The sequence below is a fragment of the Xiphophorus maculatus genome, chromosome 15 (assembly GCF_002775205.1).
Source record: "Xiphophorus maculatus strain JP 163 A chromosome 15, X_maculatus-5.0-male, whole genome shotgun sequence".
In the NCBI taxonomy this organism is placed as follows: domain Eukaryota; kingdom Metazoa; phylum Chordata; class Actinopteri; order Cyprinodontiformes; family Poeciliidae; genus Xiphophorus; species Xiphophorus maculatus.
In genome coordinates, this window is record NC_036457.1 from 9,613,917 (window position 1) to 9,640,986 (window position 27,070).

At 38.7% G+C, this 27,070-nt stretch overlaps 2 protein-coding genes across 5 annotated transcripts in view; both read left to right on the top strand.

Annotated features, from left to right (window-relative positions):
• The window catches only part of afg1l (AFG1 like ATPase), a 31,176-nt gene extending 10,826 nt beyond the window's left edge, over window positions 1–20,350 (top strand). For all 3 annotated transcript variants that reach the window (XM_023348240.1, XM_023348241.1, XM_023348239.1), the window contains 8 exons: window positions 788–887; window positions 6,074–6,132; window positions 13,650–13,732; window positions 14,420–14,490; window positions 15,406–15,506; window positions 16,471–16,611; window positions 18,245–18,352; window positions 18,528–20,350. In XM_023348240.1, coding sequence (XP_023204008.1) covers window positions 788–887; window positions 6,074–6,132; window positions 13,650–13,732; window positions 14,420–14,490; window positions 15,406–15,506; window positions 16,471–16,611; window positions 18,245–18,352; window positions 18,528–18,674 — 810 coding nt within the window. In that variant the 3' untranslated portion in view covers window positions 18,675–20,350. The remainder of the gene's footprint in view (window positions 1–787; window positions 888–6,073; window positions 6,133–13,649; window positions 13,733–14,419; window positions 14,491–15,405; window positions 15,507–16,470; window positions 16,612–18,244; window positions 18,353–18,527) is intronic.
• A 3,713-nt stretch (window positions 20,351–24,063) lies between these two features.
• The window catches only part of foxo3 (forkhead box O3), a 42,201-nt gene continuing 39,194 nt past the window's right edge, over window positions 24,064–27,070 (top strand). The window contains exons 1-2 of one of the 2 annotated variants that reach the window (XM_014470080.2): window positions 24,064–24,342; window positions 24,595–25,323. In XM_014470080.2, the coding sequence (XP_014325566.1) occupies window positions 24,766–25,323 (558 nt within the window). In that variant the 5' untranslated portion in view covers window positions 24,064–24,342; window positions 24,595–24,765. Of the gene's footprint in view, window positions 25,324–27,070 lie in introns of both variants that reach the window. The other variant, NM_001286287.1, reaches the window with a different exon arrangement.

Consider the following 27,070-nt stretch of genomic DNA (forward strand, 5'->3'; position numbering starts at 1 on the left):
CTACTGGCCATCACACACTACCATGATTTCTCCCTTTATGGATGTTCAAAAGAGTAACATAGGTGGAAAAGGGAGAGATGAGAGAATAAGAACAAAAGTGAGAGCACTGGATTACTAATAGAAAGGTCAGAGCTCTTCATTTAACAGCCAGCGACTCATAAATGTCCTTGCGTCAGTGTTTTTCATCGACCTTTGTTCATTGAGGATTCATGGAAATGATGTAGATGAAAAAGGCAGCAGACAGTTGAATTGGGTTTATGTATTGCAACTTTGTGTGACCTTGTGTGTGTAGCTCACCCAGCACACAGAGGCACACATGTTTCATATTCTTTTATAAGACCCCCTCTTTGATAGAGGCTTTGTTTGCAATTATGACCCCTGCTCTGACTAATATTGCTCTGTTTTCATGCTTCTTTTCTTCTCCTGTTTTTGCTCTTGCATCCTGTCGCTCCCCTGTCTGCTCACTTGATCAGCTCAGATCTGCTGCTTCTCCTCTGCAGAAAACCGCTCTGTGACCATTTTGTAGTCAGTTCAAGTGGGTTAGGGGTGTGTGTGTGTGCATGAAAGTCTAAGCGGCCTTGATCGGATAAAAAGGACTGAATGAGAGCACCTGAGAGAGACTAATAAACATGAAGTGTTGACGGCTTGATTTGACCTCAGACACATGCAAACACAAACATATACACGTGTGTGTGTGTGTGTTTGTGTGTGTGTGTGTGTGGCATGAAAAGGCAGACTGCACTGAACCTGAACACTGCTCTCTTCCTCTCTGCTTCTCTTCTATCAGGTAACTGATGTTGCTGATGCCATGATCCTGAAGCAGCTGTTTGAGGCACTGTTCAAAACCGGAGTGGTGGTGGTGGCCACCTCTAACAGACCCCCAGATGGTATGATAAAGTACATTTAACATGAGCTTTGCAGATGTTTATCATCTATGTGTTTGGTGTTATTTGTTAATAAGTGGTCATGGTATGAATTCACATGTTTCTTTAAATAAAATTTTTAATCCTATTCAAGTAGAACTTAGACTTTAATCACACGTTTTTCATGCTGCTACTTAATTTATTTTTATACTATGCAAATGTTGCTGCTGTATCCCTAAAAGAGCAGTATTTAGTGTCTTAAATACTATGCAGATCCTCTGTCATACTGAATGACAGTGGCTTCAGCAACATTTATAGATTCATATTATATCTTTATTTATCTGAACTAATTAAGGCTGTTATTAACACCTTCCTCATAGAGGGAGTCAGTTTGGAGAAACTGCATGATGCAGTCTACACCTGTCTTTCTTCTTTTTGACACCTGTAAAGTAATTTATACAGCAATCTAGCCTAAAAACAAGGTCCTCCTTTGTTTATCTGTACAGTTTTGACTTTGAAGCTATTTTAACATAAGGAAAAATCTAATTTGAAATTGGCCTTTCTCTAGCCATTGGCTCAGTTAAGTGAGGGAATAAGTCTATTTTTTAAGCTAAAGATAACATTTTCTACTACAGGTAATTACTGTTGGTAACAACTCTATAGCCTAGTTCAAACAACCACCATATAGTGTACACTTGCACACTGCAAAGATTTGTAAATTTTTACTGACAAAGTAGGTATGTAAGTAAGCTTAAAAAAAAAGTGCTTCAAATACATTCTATACTTTTTGGCTGAACATTATAATAAATGATGGTGAGGGTCCAAGCTCGGATCCATGATGATTTTTGTAATCATTTTATTGTCTTTGAGGTGATTTTATGAACATTTAGAATAATGTGCTGGTTTTCTGTGATGTTTGACAACTAAATCTACTCCATGCCAGCAAATTTCACTCCACAACTTTACAGCAGTGCCGAATACCCTTAACGCATTCAAGCCTGAACATTTCTTCTTTGAACGTCGTTACACCTGCAGTCACCTGGCACAAGGGAATCTGGCGAACAATTATTTATTTTATCATATGTTCTTTTTTCCAACAATTTTTAATAGTGGTAATTATTTATTCCTATTCTAGAATGTAAAATTTGCATTTTCCACAAATTTAATTCACTGACTGACTTTTCATATTGAGAGAATGATTGTATTGGGATTTTCTTCGTCACCTCTCATAGATCCTAATGCAGATGTCCCTTTTTAGTCACAGTTTCTATTGAAACACCAGCCATTTGAGCAGTGACTGAGTCTGTGCCATCTGGGCCCATAAACACAAAAGGCACTCAGATCTTTTCTCCCTACCATTTTAAAACAAAACCAGCATCAGCTGGCCATGTTTAGTATTTTTTTAGACGCGTCACAGAGCGTGATTGGAAGTTAATTGCTGAATTATGCCATGCTTTGCACCTGTGTCGATGCATTGTGTTTGTCCACTAATTTATTCAGGTCATATATTTAATTTGTCACCTCCCCTTATGATCCACAATTTGAATTTATATTATGGCAGTTCAAATAATGTCCAACAAGAGATGTTTGTGCTTGTACTGAAGCACTCCTAAATCTGCACTTTTCCCAGATAGTATCTTTAAAATTAGCATGCACTATATAGGTTCTGTCATCCACTCATGTGTCCAAAGCATCTTTTTGAATGTAGGAACAAACCCCACAAAGGCATTAAAACTATAGAAATATTGCTATGACTATATCAGTTGCAATATGTTCCTTTTTTTATTAGTCTTTCCTCTCTTTCTCACCTGTGCTTCCATCACTTTTTGACCTTTGGTGTTTTTTTTTGTTGTTGTTTTTTTGCACTGTCATCTGTGTGTCATCTGCTGTCATGGGACTCTGTCCAGCTGGCTAAAAAAGTTGCAATAACATGTAAAACAGTTGGAATACATTAGCCAACAAATACTGCAGTCCTTTGTGATATATGAGTAGTGCACACACTGATCTTGCTCTGATCAGTGTGTGCACTGCATCTTCTGTGCAGACAGATATTGATGTCTGCACTTTAGACCATATTCATGATCTAAACGTGCTTTTATCCACAATTCAGCCCAACTTCTGTTGAAATCATTCATTACAAAAAAAGGCAGTCAAATTTAATTCAAATTATAAAACACAATTATATTTAGTTGAGCAATTAGTTTCACTGAGTTAATGACCTTGCAGGAGTCAATCATTTTTGAGTAAGCATCGGAGAGGAACCATTTCTTTTAAATAGGAAGAAACTTTGAGCAGAACAACGCTCAGTATGTGAGACCATTAGACCTGACTGACTAAATGCTGAGAAGATAAGGGAGTTAGGAGTACTTTACAAGGAAAACAAATCTAGAAGTAGTTTTTGACAACTCCAAAGAACAAACAGTTTGCAAAGTTAATTCTAGTAAAGACAGTGTCCGTAACTTTGTCCAGCAAATAGAATACAGATTTGACATAGATGTACCCCCATAGACTTGGGGGGTACTTTATACGTGAAGGAAGAACAAGCATTACATGCAGCTAATGGAAGCCATAACTTCGTTACTGGTTGAAACAAAAACATGTCTTGTGAAACAGAATCTCTACTGACCAGTGTTGCTGTTGCAATTGAATAAATTGCATAAGCAATGAATCAAAAACGTTTTGTACTTAAAGTTATTAGGGTACTTGTTAATAGTTCCAGTTCAAGTTTCAATCAAAAATGTCTACTGGGCATCTTGAACCATGCTTATTATTTACATCTGAAATATTCTCACACGACCTTTTTCTTCTTTCTTCCATCAGTATCAATAATCAATCCATCAATTAATGATTTTACTTGCATTTAAAAGTATTAGTTAAGTAATCTCTCCTAATATGCATTGCTTCAACAAGAATCAATTACTATTACATGACCACACCAACTGCTTTTACAGCAATTCATCACAAATTTAGGGGAGGGACAGCTGATGCATCTGGAAAGCATGCTGTCTCTTAAAAACCTTTGAAGTTGCATTTACAGCCAGTTCCAGGAAGAATTAGCAAGACGGTGATCAAGGTGGAGATAAATGCATGATGTGCTGTCTGACGCCTCTCTTTCTTTGGGAAGATGTTGATGTCTCAGAGCCCCTAAGTGAAGTGGGTGGCAGCAAGATGGCTCTCCTATACAAAGGCGCACATCTCTGATATTTGCCAGCTATTAAGAACAAAGCGCCAAAGCAGGCAAACTTGAGAGAGAGCCTACTTGGTATTAATTACAAGGTTAATGGAGCACTAAAAGCCGAGAAAAACAACTGGGCTTGAAAGGCATACATTTTCTATCTTTATTGATGTGGAGATTCAGGCATCAAAAAGCCCCTGAATGAGTTCAGGAGGGGAATTTAGTGAGTTTCTTTCTTTTTGTTTTTGATTTGAAGAAGTTCAGTGGAATACAAGAGTTGGATGTTTAAATTAAATATTAATTTGCGATCATCATCATTGCCAATAAAAACAGTTTGAACAAAATATTGTTTGCACATGTAGATTAAAATGTTGTGCCTATTAAAAGGTAACGGGAAAATACTGGTTTTTTTAGAGCCAGAAAACATAAAAATCTTAAGTTTTAAACAAATAAAAGAATATTTAGAAATATGCCAAACTGATATAAGGTTGCTTACTAGTGGCAGAGAAAGATAATTAGTGAGCACTGAAGCTACAAAGATAATCTTTGCAGCAAATCTAGGCAGTCTATAAGGAAAGGCCAAATTTCTATTATCCCATCAACAAAGCTCTTTGTTGGAAACCCTTTTTGATCCATTTAAGTTGTGTAATCTAGGATTTAAAATAAGGAACAATCAAAACGTCAAGAAACAGCTGAACCATAAATGTGACCTATGATTTTGTTTGTGAGCATAAAGTTTCAGTTAAGCAAATCTTTTTTTTTTTTCCTGTGGTTTTTAATTTTTTGTGCCCTTTGTCTGTACAAAATAACTAATGTTATCTAAAACTAATAAATCAAAAACTGCTTTCCTCCTACATGTGTATCCCCAATTAGTAGTAGCACCACTTTTTCTTTTCTGTGTGTCTGAGCTAAATGAACAAGCAGGCATTTGTCAGCTGCTGTCATCTGACTTCCTGTCCATTCTTTATATGTGTAGCATTAGTTTAAAGTGGTGTTTAGGTGGTGAACTCCCCACATATGCACAGCCAGTTTGAGTACTGTGACATTTTATTCTCAATGTATTTTATAGTTTTGGAAATAAAAATGTGCTTATTATGAGCTAGAATCTTGAACATAATGAAACATTGTAAAAGGGGATATATATTGCTATATATCCCCTTTTATTAAAATATGTTTTATAGTAGATTACAGATCATGCTAAAACCTTATGACTCCTTGCATGCTTCTGCTTGCTTTCTAAATCTTACATGTTGAATGGCTTAATGATTTTTAGGAGGACATTAGCTTTCTTGCTGATGGGCATCTGAAAATCAATGAAGGCAACAAACCTCTTAAAATCTCACTAATTAACACATCATGCACTCTCTAATTAATCAATACGGCAGAAGTCATATTTACTGCGCAGACGGCAGAGCTGTATTGATATTTGCTACTTTTTTTTTCAATTAACTTTGTCAACAAAGTAAGTTAATTGAGGCCCGAAATATTGATTTCTATTCTTTTAACCCTAATAGTCGTGTCTCATTCACAGCATCAATTCATCAGTGCAGGAGTTATAAAGTGAGGTTTATTTATTACGTGAGGTTAGACTGTAGCCCAACATCAGTGTTTGTTTGCATTTGTTAAGCCTCACTGTGTGCGCCTCACTCTGTGTCTTTGTGCTTGTTTGTTGTGTGCATCCCTATCTGTTTTATCTGTCTATCCAGGATGCTACTTCAGATCTAATTTGTTCCAGCCGAGCTAATTGAAACCTCTATTCAGCCAGCCGCTGTGGACATTGTCCGCGCTGAAAAGGCGACGGTCCTTTCTCTCGCCACCATTGTTTGGGAATGTAATGAATTTTATGTTGCTACCGCTGCCGGTGAAGAAATCCATTTTTCTCCCCCTCCCCGGTCCCGCCATCCCTTTTGTCGTGCCTCCCCACCCATCCTTCAGTTCATCAATAGCCAATTTATCTGCCAATCTGTATTGAGGGAATGACATTATTAGGAGGCTAAACAGCAGCTCTCATGCAAGCCCTTCCCTCCTCTTTCAGATCTGTACAAAAACGGACTTCAGAGGGACACCTTCCTACCTTTCATCGACGTGCTAAAGGTAGAGACAAAGTCACCTCTGTCTCGTTCTTGTCTTTTTAATTTATTCATTTGTTTATCACACACACCTACACTACTCACCTTACACATGTGTCTCTGTTCCCGCTGTGAATGTCCTGATGCGAGTTGTGGTTTGATGTTCTCTGCTTCCTGGATGCCTTGCACGGCGTCACAAAGCTGTCTTTGATCATGCCAGGGCACACTGAAACACTCACAGAGAGGAGGAGAGAGGGAGAGAGATGGGACAGGTAATGTGAAGGGGTGAACGAGCTGAGTGAGTGACTCACACACTCCTTGCATTTCAAAAGTAGGGGATAAGAGAGAGGACAAAATAGGAGAGAATGAGGCGACAGCTAGCCATTTCTATTAAAACAAATCTACTTTGCAATTTAAGCAGGTCGCATCATTATCCTGCCTGCATATGAAATGATCATTGATGTGTTTGGAGTGATCATGATCATAAATAATTGCATAATAATTTGTTGTCATGCATTTTGCAACAGAGGAGGATAGCATTCTTACACTTTTTATTGGTATTTAGTCTACGGTGTTATTACCGGCAAAGAGATGTCTTTAAAATCTTCTCTCTTAAGAGTGGAGATGCAGCAGTCAGAGCTTTGGGGCCAATATCCAAACTCAGCTTTTTTTTCTTTTCTGTAAAAACAAATCATTTTTTAGCTAATTCTAATTTCCTTTTCAGAAATGTGAGAACATTCAAATAATTTTATTGCAGCTTTCGTGTCGTGAGCTGTGATTCCTTTATTTTAGAAATAAAGGTGATGTCATAGTTTACTGTAATCTGTTCAGCCTCACGGTTATCTGCTGAAAGTCTCTCTTTTTCTCATATCCTTATTGAACTACAGACACGGTTTCCTTTTGAAAATCTTTCTACATTCACTGATTTTGTTTTGAACACCTCAGTGATGTTGATCATAACAAAGCTTGAGTCTTCCTGACTCCATGATAGGCATGATGCATTAATTACATAAAATGCACCAGGACAGCTCAAACTGAAAATCTGACAATTTCTGTCAGTACCTGATTTTATCTGATTTCTCACTCAGGAATCAATTGTATTTGTGCAATATTTTTGAATTAGGGTGTCTTGCAAAATATCTAATCCCTTCTATGTTTTCACATTTTGTCACAATACAACCACCAATGTTGATGTAATTTGTTGGGATTTCATGATTGAACGACACTAAGTATAGCATAAACTTGAAATAGGGAACAAAAAGAGTCTCAGAATATTAGAATATCACATGAGACCAATCATAAGCCAACTTTCATCAAACCAGCTTTTGGAACACCATGGCACACTATATTTTTAATATTGTTGAACTAGTGTACTGAGGTCTAGTTCTGAAGATAAACTTAGCTCAGTAAATTCAGCAGGACTAATATATTCCAACATGTAAAGTACATAACTGCAAAGTAAGCGCCTAAACACAGATGTTTTATGTATCAGCATTAGTAATCAGCCGCTTCACACAAAAGTTTATTCAATACAATAAAAAAACCTTTAACTTAAAACACACAAATGTAGTCACTCAACATGGGAAGTCTCCGAGTTACCCTGCTCCCCGCCCAGCAGCACCCTTGCCCTCTCTAATCCACCCTCATCAAGGTCCTGAATGCCTGTTGTCCCTCCCTGCCCCAGAATACCTCCTTTCTTTCTGGGTACCATGTTCCCCCTTTTGTCAAACCATCTGGTTTTTTGGGGTCGTTTTTTTTTTCCTTTTCGTTCTCTGGCGGCCTGCCCTGCAATGTTAAAGCGTGCTTTTGCAAGGTGACGCTGCTAACTAGCTGACCCTTAATAGATTGAATTAATGCTTGCAGGGAGCAGAAGTCTGCAGATCACGGCTGGAGATGTGGGCTGCAGCATCATTTCTATAACGAGTGGAAAAGAGAATGAGGGCGTTAAGTCGTGAAAAATATCTTCTGACCTCTGATCCTGATCACCTGAGCCCCGGTGGTAAAGGTTAATCCAGCACCTCCTTCCGCCTGAGTCGATGTCTTTATTTAACCATTGACTTCTGATTAGTTGGGACCCCTTTTTTTCTCCACAAACATCCAGTTGGCTCATCTGACAGCGGCAAAAACATTAGATCAGGCGTCGTTGAAGCAGTTTTACCTGTCACACATGAAAAGTATAAAGTTTCTTGGTTTGAAACATCCTTAGCTGGTTATTGCAGATGTGCGTTGACAGTTTCAGGACCATTAGAGAATCTATTCAGGTGATCCTTTTTCTATGTAGCCATGGCAAAGCCCAGGTTTATGTAAAATACAGGGTTTAGGGGCTCTTCTTTAATGGACACAGGCAGTATTGTAACTAAGACACTCTTTTTTTCTCTCTCTCTTTCTCTCTGTCTCATGAGCTGTCCTCCCTCTCCACTTCACTTTTCATCGCCCATCCAGTCTACACCCTCCTATCCTCTCTCTTTATTCCATTACCATCCCGTTCCGCTCGCAGGCTTTACTTACCCAAGGTCAGGTCTCTGCATTTTGGTAGCAGAATAGTGACTTTATTCTCCCCTCCGCTTGTTCGATTACAGCCGCACACAAAGCTGCTGGAGGGAGAGGGAAAAACATGACGACAACCCTGAGCCAACTTGGAGTATCTGTAGGTTTCCTTCTGTCATTAACCCTTCTTTTGATCTGCTCTCCTTCCCCGTTATTCGTATTGTTAATAATTGCAATGTGCTGAGCAGTTACTGATGCTTGAAAAAAATATATAGATATATATATATAAACAAACAAAACAGAATGACATAGACTAATTGAAGAATGGGAGCGATGTGGTCCTCCCACGTAGACCTTGGTGAGAAAGAGCAGAAAGACCTACAAGTTCAAATAAAACCAAGTTTGATATTTGATGGCAGCCATTGTTTTGTGGAACTTTTAAGGTCAGAATTAGAGCGGCCCTTGGGGTCGATTCGCATGATTTCTCTATGTGTTGTTTGAAATCTGATTAATCAATAAGAAACATATTGATTTTTTTTCCTCCTTTTAAACTTGTGAGAAATTAAATCTGGGTCTTAAATTGCAGTAGATGTTCAATTGATCAAGTTATGACAGTTTGATTTTGTCTTTTTTTCTCTGTCAGATGTGATCAATCACACAATCTCTTTGATTATTAAAGCCTTGTGCTTTAGTAATACAGTGGGTCATTATAGCTCAAGGCAGCTCCCCTGTGAGAAACGAACATTTTTCAAAATCTGCCAAATTGTGTGTGTTGGATTTCTTCACACTTTTGATTTGTTCTGGAAATGTATGAAAGCAGCTTTATCAGATTCAACTCTGTACTTTTGCTGAAATTGTTCATATTACTTCCAGTCAGAAAAATCTTTGAAGTAAAATCTAAAAATTTCTTCAAATCTTTGAAAACATCTGAGGTTAAACCTTCAAAATGGAAAATAAAAACATATCAATGAAGATTAAAATTATATATAATAATGATATAAGATAGACTTATTGCATGTTGTAATATACAATAAATAACATTATTGTCATTAATAAGGGAAATAAAGTGGCATAGATAAACATAAAGCCCATTTGTTAAGTCCTTGTTGGCTGCTGTTAGACATTTTCAGCCTCTGTTGGCCAGGTGCAGGAACCACACCCCATTCTGGCTTTTTGGGTTGGCTCGGTTTTGGGCCAGCAGAACTCAAGAGGAGTTGAGGGCAGTGGAGTCTGGTGGGGTCCCGGATCACAAAACGCGAGGCCTGAAACTCAAAGGATGTTTCCCCAAGAGGAGCAACCGAGGCAAGGGGAGGTTGTGAGAACGGCCCAGCTGAACAATCCGTGGCCGGCCGAAGGCAGTCACACTTTAAGGGAACAGATCATTAGGTGTAATTAGGGTGTTCACATTGTCACGTACCCCCTCCCAGACTGCTGAGGAATGAATAAAATCACCAGATACACCCCCAGCTTGCCCACTCACACACACAGCAGCTCCCCAGTTAGTGAAAGCACTTTGATGTCAGAAGAGTCGTACAGAACTTGCCAGCATAAAGGCAGTGTTTTAAGCTTTCTCTCTTTTCTCCCCTTTTCTCTCTGTCTCTCGACCCCTCTGTCCCTGCCCCCTCCCACTTTCCTTCTGTCCCCCTCCACAGAAGGCTGTAAGACACACAGAGCTGAATGGACTACAACCTTTCCCCCTCATCTCTCTCGCCACCCCAATCCCCCCCCGCCCCCTTCATCTCTTTTTCAGCCTTCCCACCCTGCATTTCTTTGAGGCTTGGTCAATTCTCCAGGCCAAACAAAAAAAAAAAAGAAAAAGCATCAAATGTTTTCTGCTGCTGGGTAATGAGGGAGTGGACCTCATCAGGGCCCAATAGTCAGCTATCCTTGGCTTTTGTTGCAGCTCAATGGCACCGCGTTCTTTGAAAAACTCAAAAGCAACTTTTTGAGGAGTGAAGGATTGAGAGAGATATGTCGGACAGGGAAGGTGAGCCAATAAAAGAAAGAGAGAAGCCACTCTGTTTTTATGCTAAACGGCTGTCCTGTTAGAGCGGCGGACAGCTCTGACAACATGTGTTTGGATGACTTTCTTCTGAAGTGTCTGTTTCTTATGTCTGGTGTCTGAGTGGGGAAACTTTTTTGCAAACATACATGTGGATGTCTTCATATGTTGCTTTAATTCAATTTGGACCTCAGATCTGGGAATGTCATTACACTCTAAAGTCAGACAGCAAGTATGATTTCCTAAATGTTGCTTTTCTAAATACTGTCACTGTCAAACGGACCATGTAGGTGTGTAGACGGTCTATCTCAGGAATCCCAGGTGGTTGCATATAGATGCTGACTTTTCAGAAATCTCTTATTTGAGCTTTTTTTTTTTTGACATGTTGTCCAAATACTTAACAACCGATGTGTCTAAAAGACGTAATTTTACTATTTCTAGTATCCATCTTGCCTTTCCCATAGCGCAGACTTATTGTTCCAGCAAACCAATATTGCTTTAGCTCCACTCATATAAGTGAGCCAAGCAAAGACCTCCTTAAGACATGCACATCATGCATGCAAAATCTACACTTCTTGCTTCAGACTGATTTTAACTTTGCAGTTTTTGAAAGCTTGGCCAAAGTCAATTTAAGTTATAAAAATATTTATATCTTTGTGGCACCTCAGAGCTACGTGTAGCTAACTACCATAAATAGCAACATTGTAATGTTGCACCTTTGTAATTGCATTTACTTTAACTAATAGTTCAATTACTAATTAGTGACCATGACTAGCAATTTAATGATTAGTCCCTATTCTTAGTCATGAAATGTAAGTAGGTTTGGATGAAATGTCTTAATACTAAGTGACATGAGACCACAAAGTGTTGCTATTGCTTTTATTGTCTGGCCAGAATATTAGATTAGCAATAAAATTACAATTGTCGTATTCTTATTGATGGCCAACTAATAGTTTTAAAAGTTTATAAACCTGTTGTGTCTGGTCTGTGCGAAAACACAGACCTAAACGGTTGGATTTAGGAATCAAATAAACAGTTTAAGACGAGACAGTAAGATGCAAAGTAGACTCAAAGTGAAGTCTGACTGTCAGAGGAGTGTGATGAAAGGTGGTGGTGCGGGTGGTGTTTGGAGGGGGGAGGTGGTGAAAGACCACAATGTGTAGGCGGAGGAAATCTTGAAGGAGTGGGATCTTGACAATCCCCTTAAGATGGATAATCAAGTAATGACCCGCAAGGCTTCAGCCTCATCTGATTATAAATAACCAATGGAATCATCATCTCTGATTGTGTTTCCATTCCTCCTTCTTCTTTCCCCTTCTCTTATTTATACCTCCGTCAGCCGTCTTTACTGTAGGTAGACATGGTTCACAAAGAGAGAGGGGGGTTGGTGGAAGATGGCAGGAGAAAAGCCGAACTGAGATTCTAATGATGTAGCGGCAATTGTGACAAGTTTCTCTTTTCTTTTTTTTTTTTTGCTTTTCGGAGCGACTATTTACCGGTTGGTGGGGTCACCGAAGGTTGATGAAATGACACCTCCCTTTTGTGCGCGAGGGAGGGTGAGTTTGTCAGGTTGTTATTAAGCCTGATTCAGCCAATTGGCTCAGAGTGGGAACCCCGTTTGTGTGAGCGGACACGGAGATAAAAAGTTGACAGCGGAGAAGAATAGAGTATTTCCGTCCCCATGCGTTGTGATGATTACTAATTATCCTGCAGCTTAAGGGGGCCAGTGGCAGAAATTCACTGATTTCATAATTTAATGGAGCTGTCGCAGGATACTCAGTCAGACGTTGATGGCTTGCCTGGAATGATATGCAATTCCTCTCTTTTCTTTGATAGAATAGTGGCGATGATGATTATAGTTTGCGCTGCACTCCCTGACATGAATCCTGTTGACGTTTTACACCATTTTAAAAAGTTTCACAGGTTCACCTCAGCTGGAGTGCTACAGAACAATAGTTCGGCTCAAAAAACCACAAAGCAGTGACACAAAATAGGAGCGCTGTCACTACATGGGTTCATGTCACCCTGTCGCCTTCTATAGTCCTGTCATTTTTATTTGTTCAAACTATTTGCTCTTTATTCCCTAAGAAAGCACTGACTCAAATCTTAAGAATATACAGTATATATTTACTACAAAAAAAATTGTACAGCTGAACAATATTATATAAATATATAATGAAAAGCCAAATCTATTAGTCCTCAATAACAACCTTTTGATTAAGTTCCTAAAAAAACTCTCATATTTTTTCCTAATGCAAACGACATTACACCAAACACAAAATCTGCATTTTCTGTGTATTTGTCGTCAAAATATTTTTAAAGCTGAATTTTATGTTTTTTAATGACACGTCATTAAAACTAAAGCCAAGTGTGATGAGAATTAATTTATTGCTTAATGCCAGAGAGTTCAGTATGATCCACACTTAACCTGACAAACATCAATGTATTTTGCTCTGTATTTGCTCTGAATCACAGTTTTCCTCTTCTTTAAAAAGTCATTTTTGCTATAATTTGGCAAAAGAATACATTTGTGATATATAATAAACATTTGAAGCTGAAAATAAGACTTTGACCAAATGTGTTTGTATTTTACAACAAAATCTCTGATATTTTATTTTTTATTTCCGTTAACTTCTTGGTCATGCAACCTTTATAAATGCAACAGCTCTTTTGCTCTTTTTAGAAGTCGTAATGAGGAAGATTTGGAAAGATTTGGAAGATATATATATATATATATATATATATATATATATATATATATATATATATATACATACTCTTATATATTCTTTATCTTAATTTATATTTTCATTTATGTTTAAAATGTCTTCCTTTCCTTCTTACACAATTCTTGGACTCCTCTGATTAACGATATGGTCATAGATAATGCAAATTATTTACAAAGATTTATTTGTTTAATACTAATGAGAGCCTCCCTTGTTTTTTTCTTTTACTTTTAATGTGTTCTCTAAAATCTTTGCATTTTTGTGACTTTTTTTTTTTTTTGCAAACTCCTTTGAGTTAAGAGATTGTTTTCTTGTGTTTGTGCACAGAAATACTGCCACACTGTCTGTCTGGACTCTGGGATTGACTACAGGTGGCTGGACAGGCCTGTGGCTGGAAAACTTTACTACCTGTAAGACTCACGTATTGCATCACGTTAATGTTAACAGTCCAACTCAGTTCAGAGATGGTGTAGAAGTCTGATAGCGAGTCGACATTAACCTCCACATAAACATTCATGCACAGGAAATGTTTCTGCACATGATGTGGTTAGATTTTTTTTTCTTTTTTAAAAAGATTGAAAGAGAAGGCAAACACATGTATAAATGGGCAGAAGCAGGCAGGGAGGTTTATAAAGACCAGCATTACCTTGAAAGAGCCATGAAAAGAATGAAAGGAATCAATAGAACATGAGAAAATGGCAGAGCTTTAAAAGCTACTTTTTTATTTTCCTCAATACATATCTGCTGTTAGGACTGTGTATACACACACACACACACACTGCCAAACAAGTTTGGGCCATTCAAGTGCATGTAAATAGAGAGCATCACACCCTTTTACCTGGAGTTAAAACACAAGCAAACAAACACACGCATACACACTCCACAGTTTCACTTTAACGCGCATTCACAGGCTGACGCTCCTGTTTAGAGCCTAACATCCTCATTTTCTTTCTGCTGATGGAGTGAAAAGCTAAGTACTCAACACCAATGCTCTGCTTGCTGCCAGCGTTTGATGTAGCCACTTCAGCGTTATTAATTTTATACCCAATTGTTTCCCCTGTGGTTTTGTTTCATGCGTGTGTGTGTGATGTGTGCAGCACAGGAGAGCCTGGAGCAGAGGCTTACCTGGATGCACTGTTTGAGGAGCTGGCATTAAGACAAAAAAGTGGTAAGGAAGTTAAAGTCTCAAGTTTTAACTGGGTCTCATGCTAAAGAAAGATATTTCTTCTCCTGAAATTTTGGCAGTTGTGAATCAATTTAATATGTTTAAGTTCGTCCAGTTATTTTTGTCATCACAAAAAATTTGAGAAAAAAATGTAAAAATGAGCACACATCTAAAATTCTTATAAATTTGCACAAAGATAACCAATTTTATTTACATATTTTTACAATTGTATTATAAACCAAATAGTGTAAACACTTCCTGCTATGGATAGGAAATGATGTTGGGGAATGACAAATATGATTATTGATTACAGTCCACGAAAAAATTAAGTTTTTTAAGTTGTTTTTTGCTGACGATATGACTATTGTGTTGTCAGGTTTTGTGGGAAGTCCAGTTTCAGCTCAAAGTTGCCCCACAGATCCATGTTAAGCAGAAAAATACGTTATGAACCAACTTCCAGGCCTAGTCCTTCAAAACGCTATCCTCAAACACTAACCTCTAAATTTACTGACTACTCTAAATTTGTTCTCATTTTTCATTTTCTGTATTTATTCACTATTTTTTTTATTTACAGACATTTTTATTAGGTTTTTTTCTCATCATAATTTCCTTTTTCCATTTTTCCCCTAATTGATACTGTTGAAAATTCTGAACAACTACTGATTTGCGCCACACTGTATAATAAAACAAGTTGGAAAATTCATGCTTTTTATATTTTAGAAGCAATATTTATTGCCAATTTAGGCAGGATCAGCCCTCCATAGATTTATGCAATAAAAAATAATAGAAAGAAAGCTGATAAAGTTTTTTTTGTGATTTTTTTTATCCTTTTGTGCGGTACTTGAAGTTTAACTGTGTTGTTTTTGAAAACATTTTATTGTATTGAGGTCAATTTTCACTGTGCTTTGGTTTCTCTAGTTACTGGTTCTCGTGTTCTCACTGTCCTGGGCAGAGATGTGACTCTTCAGAAGACGTGTGGCTCCATCGCTGATTGTACTTTTGAAGAACTGTGTGGTAAAGTGAGTAGTGCCTGGAGATGATGTGCATGTAAAACAACATGTCTCCTTCTGACTCTATTGGGCAATGTTCAGACCCCTCCTACAAACTTTTTACTGTGATTACTGAAGCACATAGTGTAGAGTATGAAGTTCTCTAATTTTTTGTGATTTCTTAGCCTGCACAGTTTGGCAAAATTTAGGATATTTGGTCATATTTGTTTTCCACTTTAAAATAAGCATTTTCAGTGTGGGATGATGAACTTAAAATTGTTTGAAGGTGCCTTTCCTATCCTTCATGAATTGATGATTTTCCTCCATACACTGCTGGAAGCAGTAAGAGTGAACATAGTTTCTGCATGGAAAAAAAGTTTAACCAGTTTTTCAGTTTTGAGCATATAGTCTCAACTAAAATAACATATAGATTATTAGCCATCGTGTCGCTTATTTCTCACTTGAGACTCCAAATGCAATCGTGAATAATAAAAACGGCTGAGATTGATGCTCTTTACTTGAATCATTATTACCTCTGGGCCTAGTTTCTTTTTCCCTGTGCACTCATATTGTCCAAACCTTTCTCTCTGTCTAGGTCCTATTGGTCCGCTCAATGTCAAAAAGCAAATCTATTGATGAGTTTATTATTAGCTGGGTCTTTTATACCCTTTTTGCAGCAGTAATCTGCAGTGCATGTGTAAAGTCTAAACCCTGATGGAGAGTGGGGAGTTTTCGAAGGCATCTGAGCTTCAAGGCTTCCTCTGACATTTGTTGTCATGCCATCATTAATTTTAAGAGCAATCAAATTGAATGGCGGGCCACCCAAGGACGTTACATCAGCAAGGATATTTTGCACAACATTCTTTTGTGGTAAACTTGGCTCTTTTTTTTTTTTTCCTGCTCTCAGCCGGGATACGCAGACCAAACAGCCTATATAGATGTAAACATGACTGGCCACTGCTTTCAGCGTGCTTCCTTGTCCCCTCTTCTCCAGCCAACGGGTGCCAGCGATTACCTGGAAATGGCGCGGATCTTTGACACTGTATTCATCCGCCATGTTCCCAAACTGACGCTGACTCTGAAGGACCAGGCCAGGCGCTTCATCACGCTCATAGACAATTTCTACGACCACAAGGTAAACAGTTCAGATGAAAATGGGTGTAAGAGAATCAATGCTCCTCCTTTTAATGCTGAATCCTGTGTTTCGAACACTGTGGTCCATGAAGGTTTTCTAGATTTCTTAACCTGTGTGGAGAATGTACTTTTTCCTTGAAGAGGTCAAGCTATTTCTCATTGATTTTCGAATAATGGGATTTGAGACATAGCCTTGCATTTAGATTTGTTCCAAAGATCATCTAGCATTGAGAAAAATAAAGACTTTTATACTCGATAATAAGCATGTGGTAATAGGATAAGACCTTCGCTGTACTTTGAAAACAAAATCTATAATAAAAATGTTTTTTTGCTTCCTTTGTGTTCTCTGCTTGCACCTGAGATTTCTGCATGCTGCATTAGGGAACAGATTTAAGTGGATGAATGATGACGGTCCACCTTTTCATTCCTGCAGCTCTTAACTAGAACTCCAACTAAGTTCAATTCAAACATGTTAAGCTAAATTAATTCACGTTCTTGTAAATCAGGTGGTCTCAGTCAAGGGCTTTATTTGTTGCATAAAGTGAGACTGAAATAAACTCCTCAAATATGTGGACTGTTGACAGTAAGGATTCATTGCATGTTAGAAATATGGCTCAGGAGAATTGTCATTGTCCAAAAAGCTCAAAATAGAGGGACAAACAAGAAAAAAACATTTAAAAAGAGAAGAAAGGTCCTGAATGTGATTTTAGTTTCCAGAGTAAGATACACACTGTAAACTGAAGGGCTCCAGGTCAGGGCATATACCACTACCAACCCAAAAACAGAAAAGTCTGCTTCAGTTTGTTTCCAGTTAAATCAAAACAAGAATATATTTTGTTATTTGGATCATACATATGATTGTAGGACAGAGAGAAAAGAGCATTGTGGGTTTGAGGAAATTCAAGAGGAAAATGTCAAACCGTCTTTGTTGAAGTTGAGGTCTGATCTTTACAAGAAATATTGGAAGATACAAGAGTGATCATCAGAGTCACCTGGGAATCTCTGGTGGGATTTGAAAAGGCAAGTTGCACCGATTATTAAACCAGAGATATTTGCCCACAGAGAGTTGGCCAACATTCCTCTAATGTCTGACCATGCAGCACTTTTACCAAAGGTCCTAATAGCAAAAATCTCTAAAGAAATACTAAAATGTTTATCATGCAGTGAGGATAAAGAGAGAAATGACAGGATGCTGTCGGCTCATTCCTATATTTGCAAAACTCTCTCTGTTCAGTCACAACTAAACAGAGGTCTGAAAGATGGTACAAACAAGAGCTTCAGGTTATATCTGTAAGACTAAAGTGAAAAGGGAGGATTACAGACAAATTCAAAGTAAACCACGAAGAATATTTTAACAGTCTGCCACAGAGGTGGATAGCTGGTTAGGTATTGCTGAATTCAGCCTCTCCAAAAGGTTAACACTGCTCATGAACATTTATTTGACATTAATTTGCACTTCTTAAACAAATCAAGGTGAGTGATCTTTGGAAATACATCCTGATGTTTCAGATGTTTTGCTGTCTCGTGTCCTTGATGTATTGTCACGTAACTTTTTTTTAATTACAGAAAACATTCATCAAGGACAAGAAAAGTCAGACACTCCCATGTCTAATCCGTGTTTACTTTTTTCCCAGGTAAGAGTGGTGCTTCTGGCAGCGGCTCCATTAGAGCAGCTTTTCGTCCATACTGGAGGAGAAGATGAGAGAGATCAACAGTTGCTGGATGACCTGGGCCTCAGTAATGTAAGATCTCTCCTGCAGCACAGACATGTATTAATGTTTCTGGACAGAGGTTTATATAGATGATCCATAAATTAAAAACTCACAGCTTTCATCTGATATTTGAATTTGACTGGATTCAAGAGCCTAGTCGACCCAGCTCTGGTTGCTGCTAACTGCGATGTTCCACCTTTTTTAGGAGGCAGCAGAGAGGCTCACTCTGTTCACAGCCGAGGAAGAGATCTTTGCTTTTCAAAGGACCGTCTCTCGGCTGAGGGAGATGCAAACTGAGGCTTATTGGATGGAGGGAGATCGCAGTTCCAGCAGTAGACACATGAGTAGCTAACATCTGCAGCTGAAAGCTTGGATTAGAAACTACCTCCCAACAGCATGATGCCTCACTAACCAGCTTCACTCCTAATGGAGTGAATCAAAATGTCTCAGAGCAGTGTTGTCCAAAGCCAGTCTTCAGGGGCCGATGTCCTACATGTTTCGGATGTTTTCCCGATTCAGCACACCTGAAGCAAATGAAGGAGCTCTTGGCAGGTCGTGCAGAACTGGATGTCATGCTGAGGAGGCAATTCAGCAATGTAAATCAGCTGTGTGTGTAGTGACACATCTAAAAACATCCAGGACACTGGTTCTGTTTCAGAGTAAGCAGCACTTTGCTCCAAACAGTAAAACAAAAACTGCATCTCAATTCATCTGATATCTCCTCATGTTTTATATGAGTTGAATATGTCCTACAAGGACTGCTCTCTCCCCCTCGTGGACTGCTGGTTTAAAAGGTCGACAGCTTTCCAAGGATTTTCTGCCACATTGGGGAGAGGATCAAACATCCTTCCTTTGCGGGTGATTAGTGCCCTCTAGTGGAGGAAAGTTTATAACATTTTTTTTACACCAAGTTTAAACCAGGTTGTTTTGTTTTTTTTTCAAATTTGAGTGTTGTTCAAACATGAGGAAGTGCATGATTGTGAAGTGAAAAGAAATGATGCAAAGTTTTCATTATTTGTTTTCACAACCAGAAATCTGGAAAACATTACAAGTATTACAAGTATAGACTGGGCTTTTGCATTAGCTGCACATTAGAACCTACAGCGCTTTGGCCAATGGCTTTTTTGTTCTTTAATCTAATTTATAAATGAAAGTGACTTGGCATTCTAGGGGCTAAATACAAATGCATACATTAGACATTTCAGATTTCTATTTGTTTGAAACAATTTAGCCCCTGCATCATTGTCCTTCTATCTCACAATTATGCTCTGCTTTTCCTTTGTCTACCATATGAACACCAGTAAAATACACCTAGAGTTGTGGTCGTCTCATAACCAAACTGTTAAAAGTTTTAAGAGGGTGTGAAAGGCACTTTAATGTAAAGAATCTGAATTCAACTTTATTGGAATGAACACAACTAAAGTTATCATTTCTACACTTTACCGTAATCTGTAGTAATAGTTTTAGTTGAATTATACTATAAAAAGCTAAACAGTAATTTCAAACTGAAAAGCTTTGAACAAAGTGGTTTACACTTCAGGAATTGTACAATTTCATGGAAAAACAATGCAGGGCAGAAATATGATACACATTTGGATGCAAATACCTGTTTTGATCATTTATTTGTATAAAACAAGGGCTATTTAGGTAATGTATTGCATTGAAACATGTGATATTTCACTGCAGTATATCTTTCTTGATGGCTGTGCACAGAACAAGACCTACAGCAATACTTATTCCAACTTCTAAGATCAGTTTGGATTTTTAGTAAACATAACATGCAGAAGAAAGTAATAGTACTGGGAGAAATCCCAGACAAGACAATTCCACAGAAAGTTCAACATAACTTTTTTATTTGAAATAGTTATTAGTGATGTAAGAGCCAAATTGTATTTCATCTTCCTTTTAAAGTGTTGGTCTATGTTTAACTGTTACTCTATTTTCATATGATTAAATAACTTTGTTTTTCACGGCATAAATGCCCTGTGTTGGTGAATACATGAACAAATTAAAATAAGAAAAAAGACATATTCCCTGTGTTTTGTTATTAATAATTTGTGACCATCTGGTACAGTAGTTGTTTTCAATTTATCCCTTTTTGCCTGTAGGTGGCAGCAGAGATCAAGAAGTTCCTCAGGTGTTATTATTGTCCAACCAGGGATGAGGTCATCCTAGTGCAGCACTACAGCTTGGCCCTGCGAGCTTTGATAGCATCTACTCGATCTAGACTAAGAGCCTTATGTAAGAACAGATCAAGCCGGCCAACCAGCCAGATTCTTGGAACAAGCACCAACATACCAGACAGTATCTGTGATCTCACTAGATTTAAACGACGATGCGGATGTGAAAAGATACAAGCTTCTTTAAATTGTGCTTGAATCAGATGTGAGTCTACACTGCACCATACCTTTCAGTTAAAGGAAAATCCATTACGTCCTATGCTATGGACCCCTTTTATCCAATTGGTGCATTACGTTGGTCAGAGGGGAGATGGACGCCATTCATCGTCATTGTCTTAAATGGATTATCCCCTCCGGTTTACAAGACTGTTCATAGTCTCAATCCACACATCCCAGCAGGAAAATACCACCTTGTCCTATTACCTAAACCACACACTATACTGATGTGAGTCATTGCCCTGATAGCTGTCTGTCAAGTTTTTGTTGGATTATCTCTTCTTTGAGGGTCTTTGGACTGGAAGAGGTTTTAATTTAATTTTCATTGGATTGTTTTGTTCTTTCATCCAATATAATCAGATTCCTTTGATTTATCTGATACCACAAGCTGCAGCGCCCTGCTTCAGTATTCATGCATTAAGAATGCAAAGTAATATGTTCTTTAAGTAAAAATGTCAAATAGTTTGTGCATTTGTATTCAACCCCTTTTTACACAGAAAGCCCTGATCAAAAACCGTTGCAACAAATTGCCTTGAAAAGTTTAATTAGTACTTTTAATCTTTATAAATCCTGTTCTGTGGAAGATTGAGATTTGTAAGAGAACATTAGTGAACAGAAAGCATTCTGAAAAAACTCAACGTTCAGTCTAGTATGTGAAAATGGAAATGTAATCCATAAAGACACTGTTCTACTTACAGAGGCTCATGGTACTGTGGAGGAGCTGTAGAGATCTACTGCTGCTCAGGTGGGAGAATCTATTGATTAGACAACTAGTTGTACTCTTCACAAATAAAAGACACAAACTTCTGTGCAGGTTGCATTTTCTTTCATTGAGTGAAAGTGAGATCCAATAAAAATCTAGGATTTCGCCATGAAAATATCATCTCCATGGTAAAGCATAGTGATGGCAGCATCACTTCCTTTTCCCTGCAGAAGGAAGTTGGATAGGAATAAAGGCAATGGACCTTTACCGCACAGCTTTTACTCACCTGAAAGTTTGTAAAAGTACATGTGGGAAACATTTGTCAGTGTTTAATTCCATTCCTTTGTGCATTTAGACACAAACTCGCTTGCAAACATTTTAACATATCAGTGCTCAGTTGCTCTGCAGAAGCCTGTCAGCTTTCCTCCTTGATGTGAACAAGAACCGTCTCTCATCATCTCTGCATGGAGTTTTTCCTATATATAAAGAGTTATGACTCTTCACCAATGCACCAACATGTTGAGTGATGGTGAAAAACAGTAGTAGTGTGAAACCTATTTTCAATGTTTTTATTAAGCCATTTTTAAAATTTGGTTGATATTATACAGGCGATGATAATCTGAGAAAGTAAGAGAACTAATATAATGCATATTATGCAAGATTTGTGAAAATAATCGTGATCAGCTGCGCATTCCTGCACAAAAGCGGCGAGAACGCGCATCGTGCACATCACTCAAGCAGGAGACAAAGAGGATGACGGAGGATGTTATGATTCAGTCAAGGTGGAGAAAAGGGAGTTAGGAGAAGAGTTGACCATCAACTTACCCATCCTGATTTTTCCTCTATATTTCGGGTTAATAACTGGGGTGACGTAATTATTTTTGGACTCCAGTAGGGGGCGTGGTCAGATCATCGTGACAGGCATGATTGACAGCGTGGATCTCTCATTAAAGGCAACATGCACGAAATCGTGAGCACCCATAGTCTTGAATGTTTTCCCAGAGGATTTATTTTAGATTATTCTTTTTAAAATAAACTAAAAATCGTGGTGTGCATTTGTATTTAATGCCCTCTACTTTGACAGCACTAAATATTAATCAGTCTAATCAACTGGCTTAAGATGTCATCTAAATACAAATTTTATATTACTTGTGTGTAATTTTGTCTCGGAATGACCACAGCTAACATTTCAGAAGGTATTTTGGAGAGCAATAGTGAACAACCAGCATCATGAAGGCCAGGTTATCAAACAGTATTCCAAGCTTCGAATATCTCACAAAGGACCATTTAGTCCATCATCTGAGAATTGAATAAAGCACAACTACAAATCTACAAAGAATAAATTGCAAGCTGGGAAGGGAGAGCAGCAATCTGTGAGACAATCAAGTGGCTTATGCTTACTCTGGAGGAGTTGCAGAGAACCACAGTGATGGAATCTCTTTAGAAGACTATCATTCAAAAAATCTGGCAAGAGGAGTGCCATTGTTAAAGGAAAGCCTTAAGAAATTAGTCCGAGCTATGTGTAGGAGAACACATACCACCTTGACCTGAACTTTGTTGCCTACCTGCAAAACTCAAAGAGCTGCTGAAAATTAAGAGTGCTCAGTACAATCCTGAGAGGGCTCATTCTATGGGAATACTTTTCTTCACCGACAACAATGACCCATTCAGAGTCAATGGAAAGAAACATGGAGCTAAATATAAATAAACCCTAGAAGGAAAACCTGCTGGAGGCTGTAAAAAGTGTGAGACTAGGGTAGAGGTTGAACTTCCAACTGAACAATGAAAATAAATATTCAGTCAGAACTTTAATGAAAGGGTGTGGATCAAAACTTATGCGTGTCTTATGCCTCTATTGTCTTCTGCCAATTTTAAGGTTGTATTCGGTAGAGCGTTTCCACTAGTTGCTCTCTCACTGCAGGCGGGGTAAAACTCAAATACCTAAAATGGCCTCATATGACGACAAACCTGATGCACTAGTATGTCTCATATTTGCCGTAAGCAGTGACATTTTTCTGTCCTCCAATCAATGGACTGTTGTGTGACTTCAGTCACTCCACCTTAACCATAATAATGACCTAAGGACCTACAACTGAAGGAGGTCCAGGTATAAGTTGGTTGTATGGGCCACTTTCACAATGGAAACAGACAAAATAGAGTACCGAACTTCACCAACCCATGCTGCACCGCTCAGTGTAAATAAGGCTTTAGAGTTCCACAATCAAAGTACAGATTTTAATTCAATTAAGGTTCTGTGGGAAAACGTCAACATTTTTGTTCTCTGAAGTTGTCCATTAAATCTTACTAATAAAAAAGTCTCCCTATCTCACACACACACACACACGTATATATATATATATATAATAAAAAAGATCTGAGAAGCATTTATTAGTAGAATAAGATAGTATCAGTGATCATGTCAGAATTACACAGGACCAATCCATCACTGTAACTATCTTTAAAAATAGCTTCTTCTTTTTTTTTCTTTATGTTCCGCGGCTGTTATGACTCCGTTTCTGTCTGAACATATCTCCAACATGTCAGGACGTATTCCAGCGCTCCTCCTGCGCGCAGAGTACTGCTCAGCAGGGCTGTAATATCTCTTTAAAAGGCCGATCCCCCATGCGCAAGATCCAGGGGGCTGGTCCTTGATCGACTTGCATGCGTGTGTGTGAGCGTATGTAGGGGTGCGCGTGTGTGTATGTGTGTAAGGCTGCGTGAAGAGCAAATCGAGATACAGTAGTAACCCAGAGTGAGGTGGCAGTCTTATTCCACATCGACCTGTCCATGCACACATCTTTATCTGAGTCCATATCTGTTCGGAGTGGACGAGAAGCGGTTCGGCATGGCTTCAGAACGTGGCTGTGGACAATCTGGGATCTGATCTGATCTGTTCTTTGTGTGGAGACTGGCTGCACAAGGTAATTCATGTAAGGTGTTTGAAGGGGTATTATTATCCAGAATATATTTCTGCACTTGATCGCCTGTAGGTCGATTCAGATATAGCGGCAGTCTTAGAAGACTTGCAGCAGTGAATCTGTCGGAGATCTGACAACATTTAAACTCTGTTGGTTATTTATAAGAGGGCATTTATTTGTAGATAGGACTCTTTAGAAGTTTATTGTTTTCAATATGACAACTAATCTTAGTCTGTTTCTTCATACCTTCAACAGGCGTTCATTTCTGAGTGTATTTCTGCTCTGCTGGGACTTCGCTGGGGTTGAATAGCAACAAAGGACGGGAGCGCGCATTCATGGGACGCGACTTTGACAGCTCTCCGTCTGTTCTCGTATAACTTTATCAGCAGTCAGCAAGGGGCCAGATTGTGTCTGGAGCCGGAGATAATGGCCGAGGCTCCGCTCCCCGACACGCTCCCGGACTTGGACGTGGTCATTGACCCGGACTTTGAGCCCCAGAAGCGGCCCCGGTCTTGCACCTGGCCGCTGCCGCGACCGGACTCCAGCGCGGTGAAACCGGAGAGCACCGAGGCGGATATCATACCCGAGGAGGAGGATGACGAGGAGGACAGCGCAACCCCCACGGCAATCACTGTCAATGGCTCCGCTGCGGCGACGGAGGACCAGAGCAGTAACAGCCCCATTACCGACGGTGCGTTCCCCTCCCCCGGCCATGACAGCGGAGGCTCCCCGCTCTCCACGCACTCACCGACGGCCACCTCCGGCGCCCTGACTCCGAGCGGCTTGCCTGCAGCGCAGACCCCGAGGAAGGCATCATCCCGCCGTAACGCCTGGGGCAACCTCTCCTACGCCGACCTGATCACCAAAGCCATCGAGAGCTCACCAGAGAAGAGACTGACTCTGTCCCAGATCTATGACTGGATGGTGAGATCCATCCCCTACTTTAAGGACAAAGGCGACAGCAACAGCTCTGCAGGATGGAAGGTAAGAGCCATTCCTGTGCCCACCCGGTACCCCTCCTTCCTCCATCAAAACAAAAACAAAAAGCATGTGGTTTGTTGTGAACCCACTGATATGCTGACGCACAAGCAGACAGTCATACGCATCCAATTATACCATCCCAGTTCAGGTTTTACTAGCGAGTATTTGAAAAGTATGTCACTCATTTGCAACTATCAATTACCTCAAATAATATTCTTATCAAATCCTCCACATTCTGATATTTGCCCTTTAGGCGCATCCAAATGAGTTACAATGACACAGAGAACATTAATTACTTAGTAATTCATTCGAAATGTTAAACGACTATATTATAAAGCCTCATTGAACCGAATTATGTGTCAGGCATTTGTTAACTCTGATAATTATAGTTTATAGAGAGTTATATTTAAAAAGAAAATGTTTTCCCAGAAAAGCAGATTGCATAAGATAAGTAAAAATTGATGCCATGGCCATTAAATCTGCTATTGGCACTTTTAGCAGTGTGGACAGATGTCAAGACCTGATGGAAAATGAAATTAGCATCACCTTACAGGTTGAAGTGCTCTATCATTTTCTGATAAACAGATGCACATAATTTGCTTAATATTTCAGTTAAGATTGGTTATAGGAATGTCCCCTTAGCACTTTTTCCTTCCACTCAACCTTCCATTTATATGTATAGCTGCAGGACTATGTGTCCCGCCAACTTCTTAAGCAATGAGCTGTTGTGACTTAACCTCAATGTGGCAAGTGGCAGTGACTGTCTGATGGACATCTGGCAAGTCAGCAGTGTGACACATGATTGTATAGATCATAGCACGATCATAATATTACATTTCTTTACTCAGGTTCCTTTTCATTGGCCAAACATAATATTTATGTTTTCTGAGGAGCATTTTTGGTTTTCATAAGCTGAAATAACCAAATAAATGCTAGAAATATTTACTAAGTGTGAAGTAATAGTTAAATGTTCTGTGGATTTTAGTATTTATAGTGAATTACTAAAATAAAATCCTTTTTTTGTTCATATTATATTTTTTTAGACAAACCCATACCAACTGTACAAACATATCTTCATTATATATGTGGCTTGTGTGACATTTCTAGTTTTCTTCACTCTAAAAACTGCCAAATAATATTCTGGTTTGCACTGACTCTGGTTATACTTCATTATCAAATAAAAAAATTACAAATCAAGAAGGAAAATTGAGTGAGAACTACATAAAGGTTTAAGTTAGCATCATTAATGACCCCTAAATGAAAAATACTTATTTCATAATGCAGATAACTTGCCCAAAAATCAAGAGACATTTAATAGATTTTGCAAAATGGCTCTTTTAATCCTTCAGATGCCTGCTGTCATTTTATAACAGGGTTGTACAACATCTGATTTTGCTTTAAGTGCTACAACTGGAGCGAACAAATGTCATAACCGGTTTGTCTGGAAACACGGTGGCCTATTTTGAGTGTTGCAATCTGGTTTTAAGATGCTCGCAGAATGATACAGTTACATAAGTTTGCTCCCGAACAGCAGCTAATCTATTAATGGTCCAAGAAAGCCGACTGTAAACAAAATGATTTAGCGGGAAAAGCTGCGTGGAAAAAATGTGAACTCTGAAAGCCCCTTTTCTTTATGTGTGGTTCAGCATGGGGATTATTTAACTATTTTTGTTGGAGACACCTTCTGGCTCTGTTGTTTGTGTTATAAAAATTAACTTTCCACCACGTATCTGTAAGGACACCAGCTTTG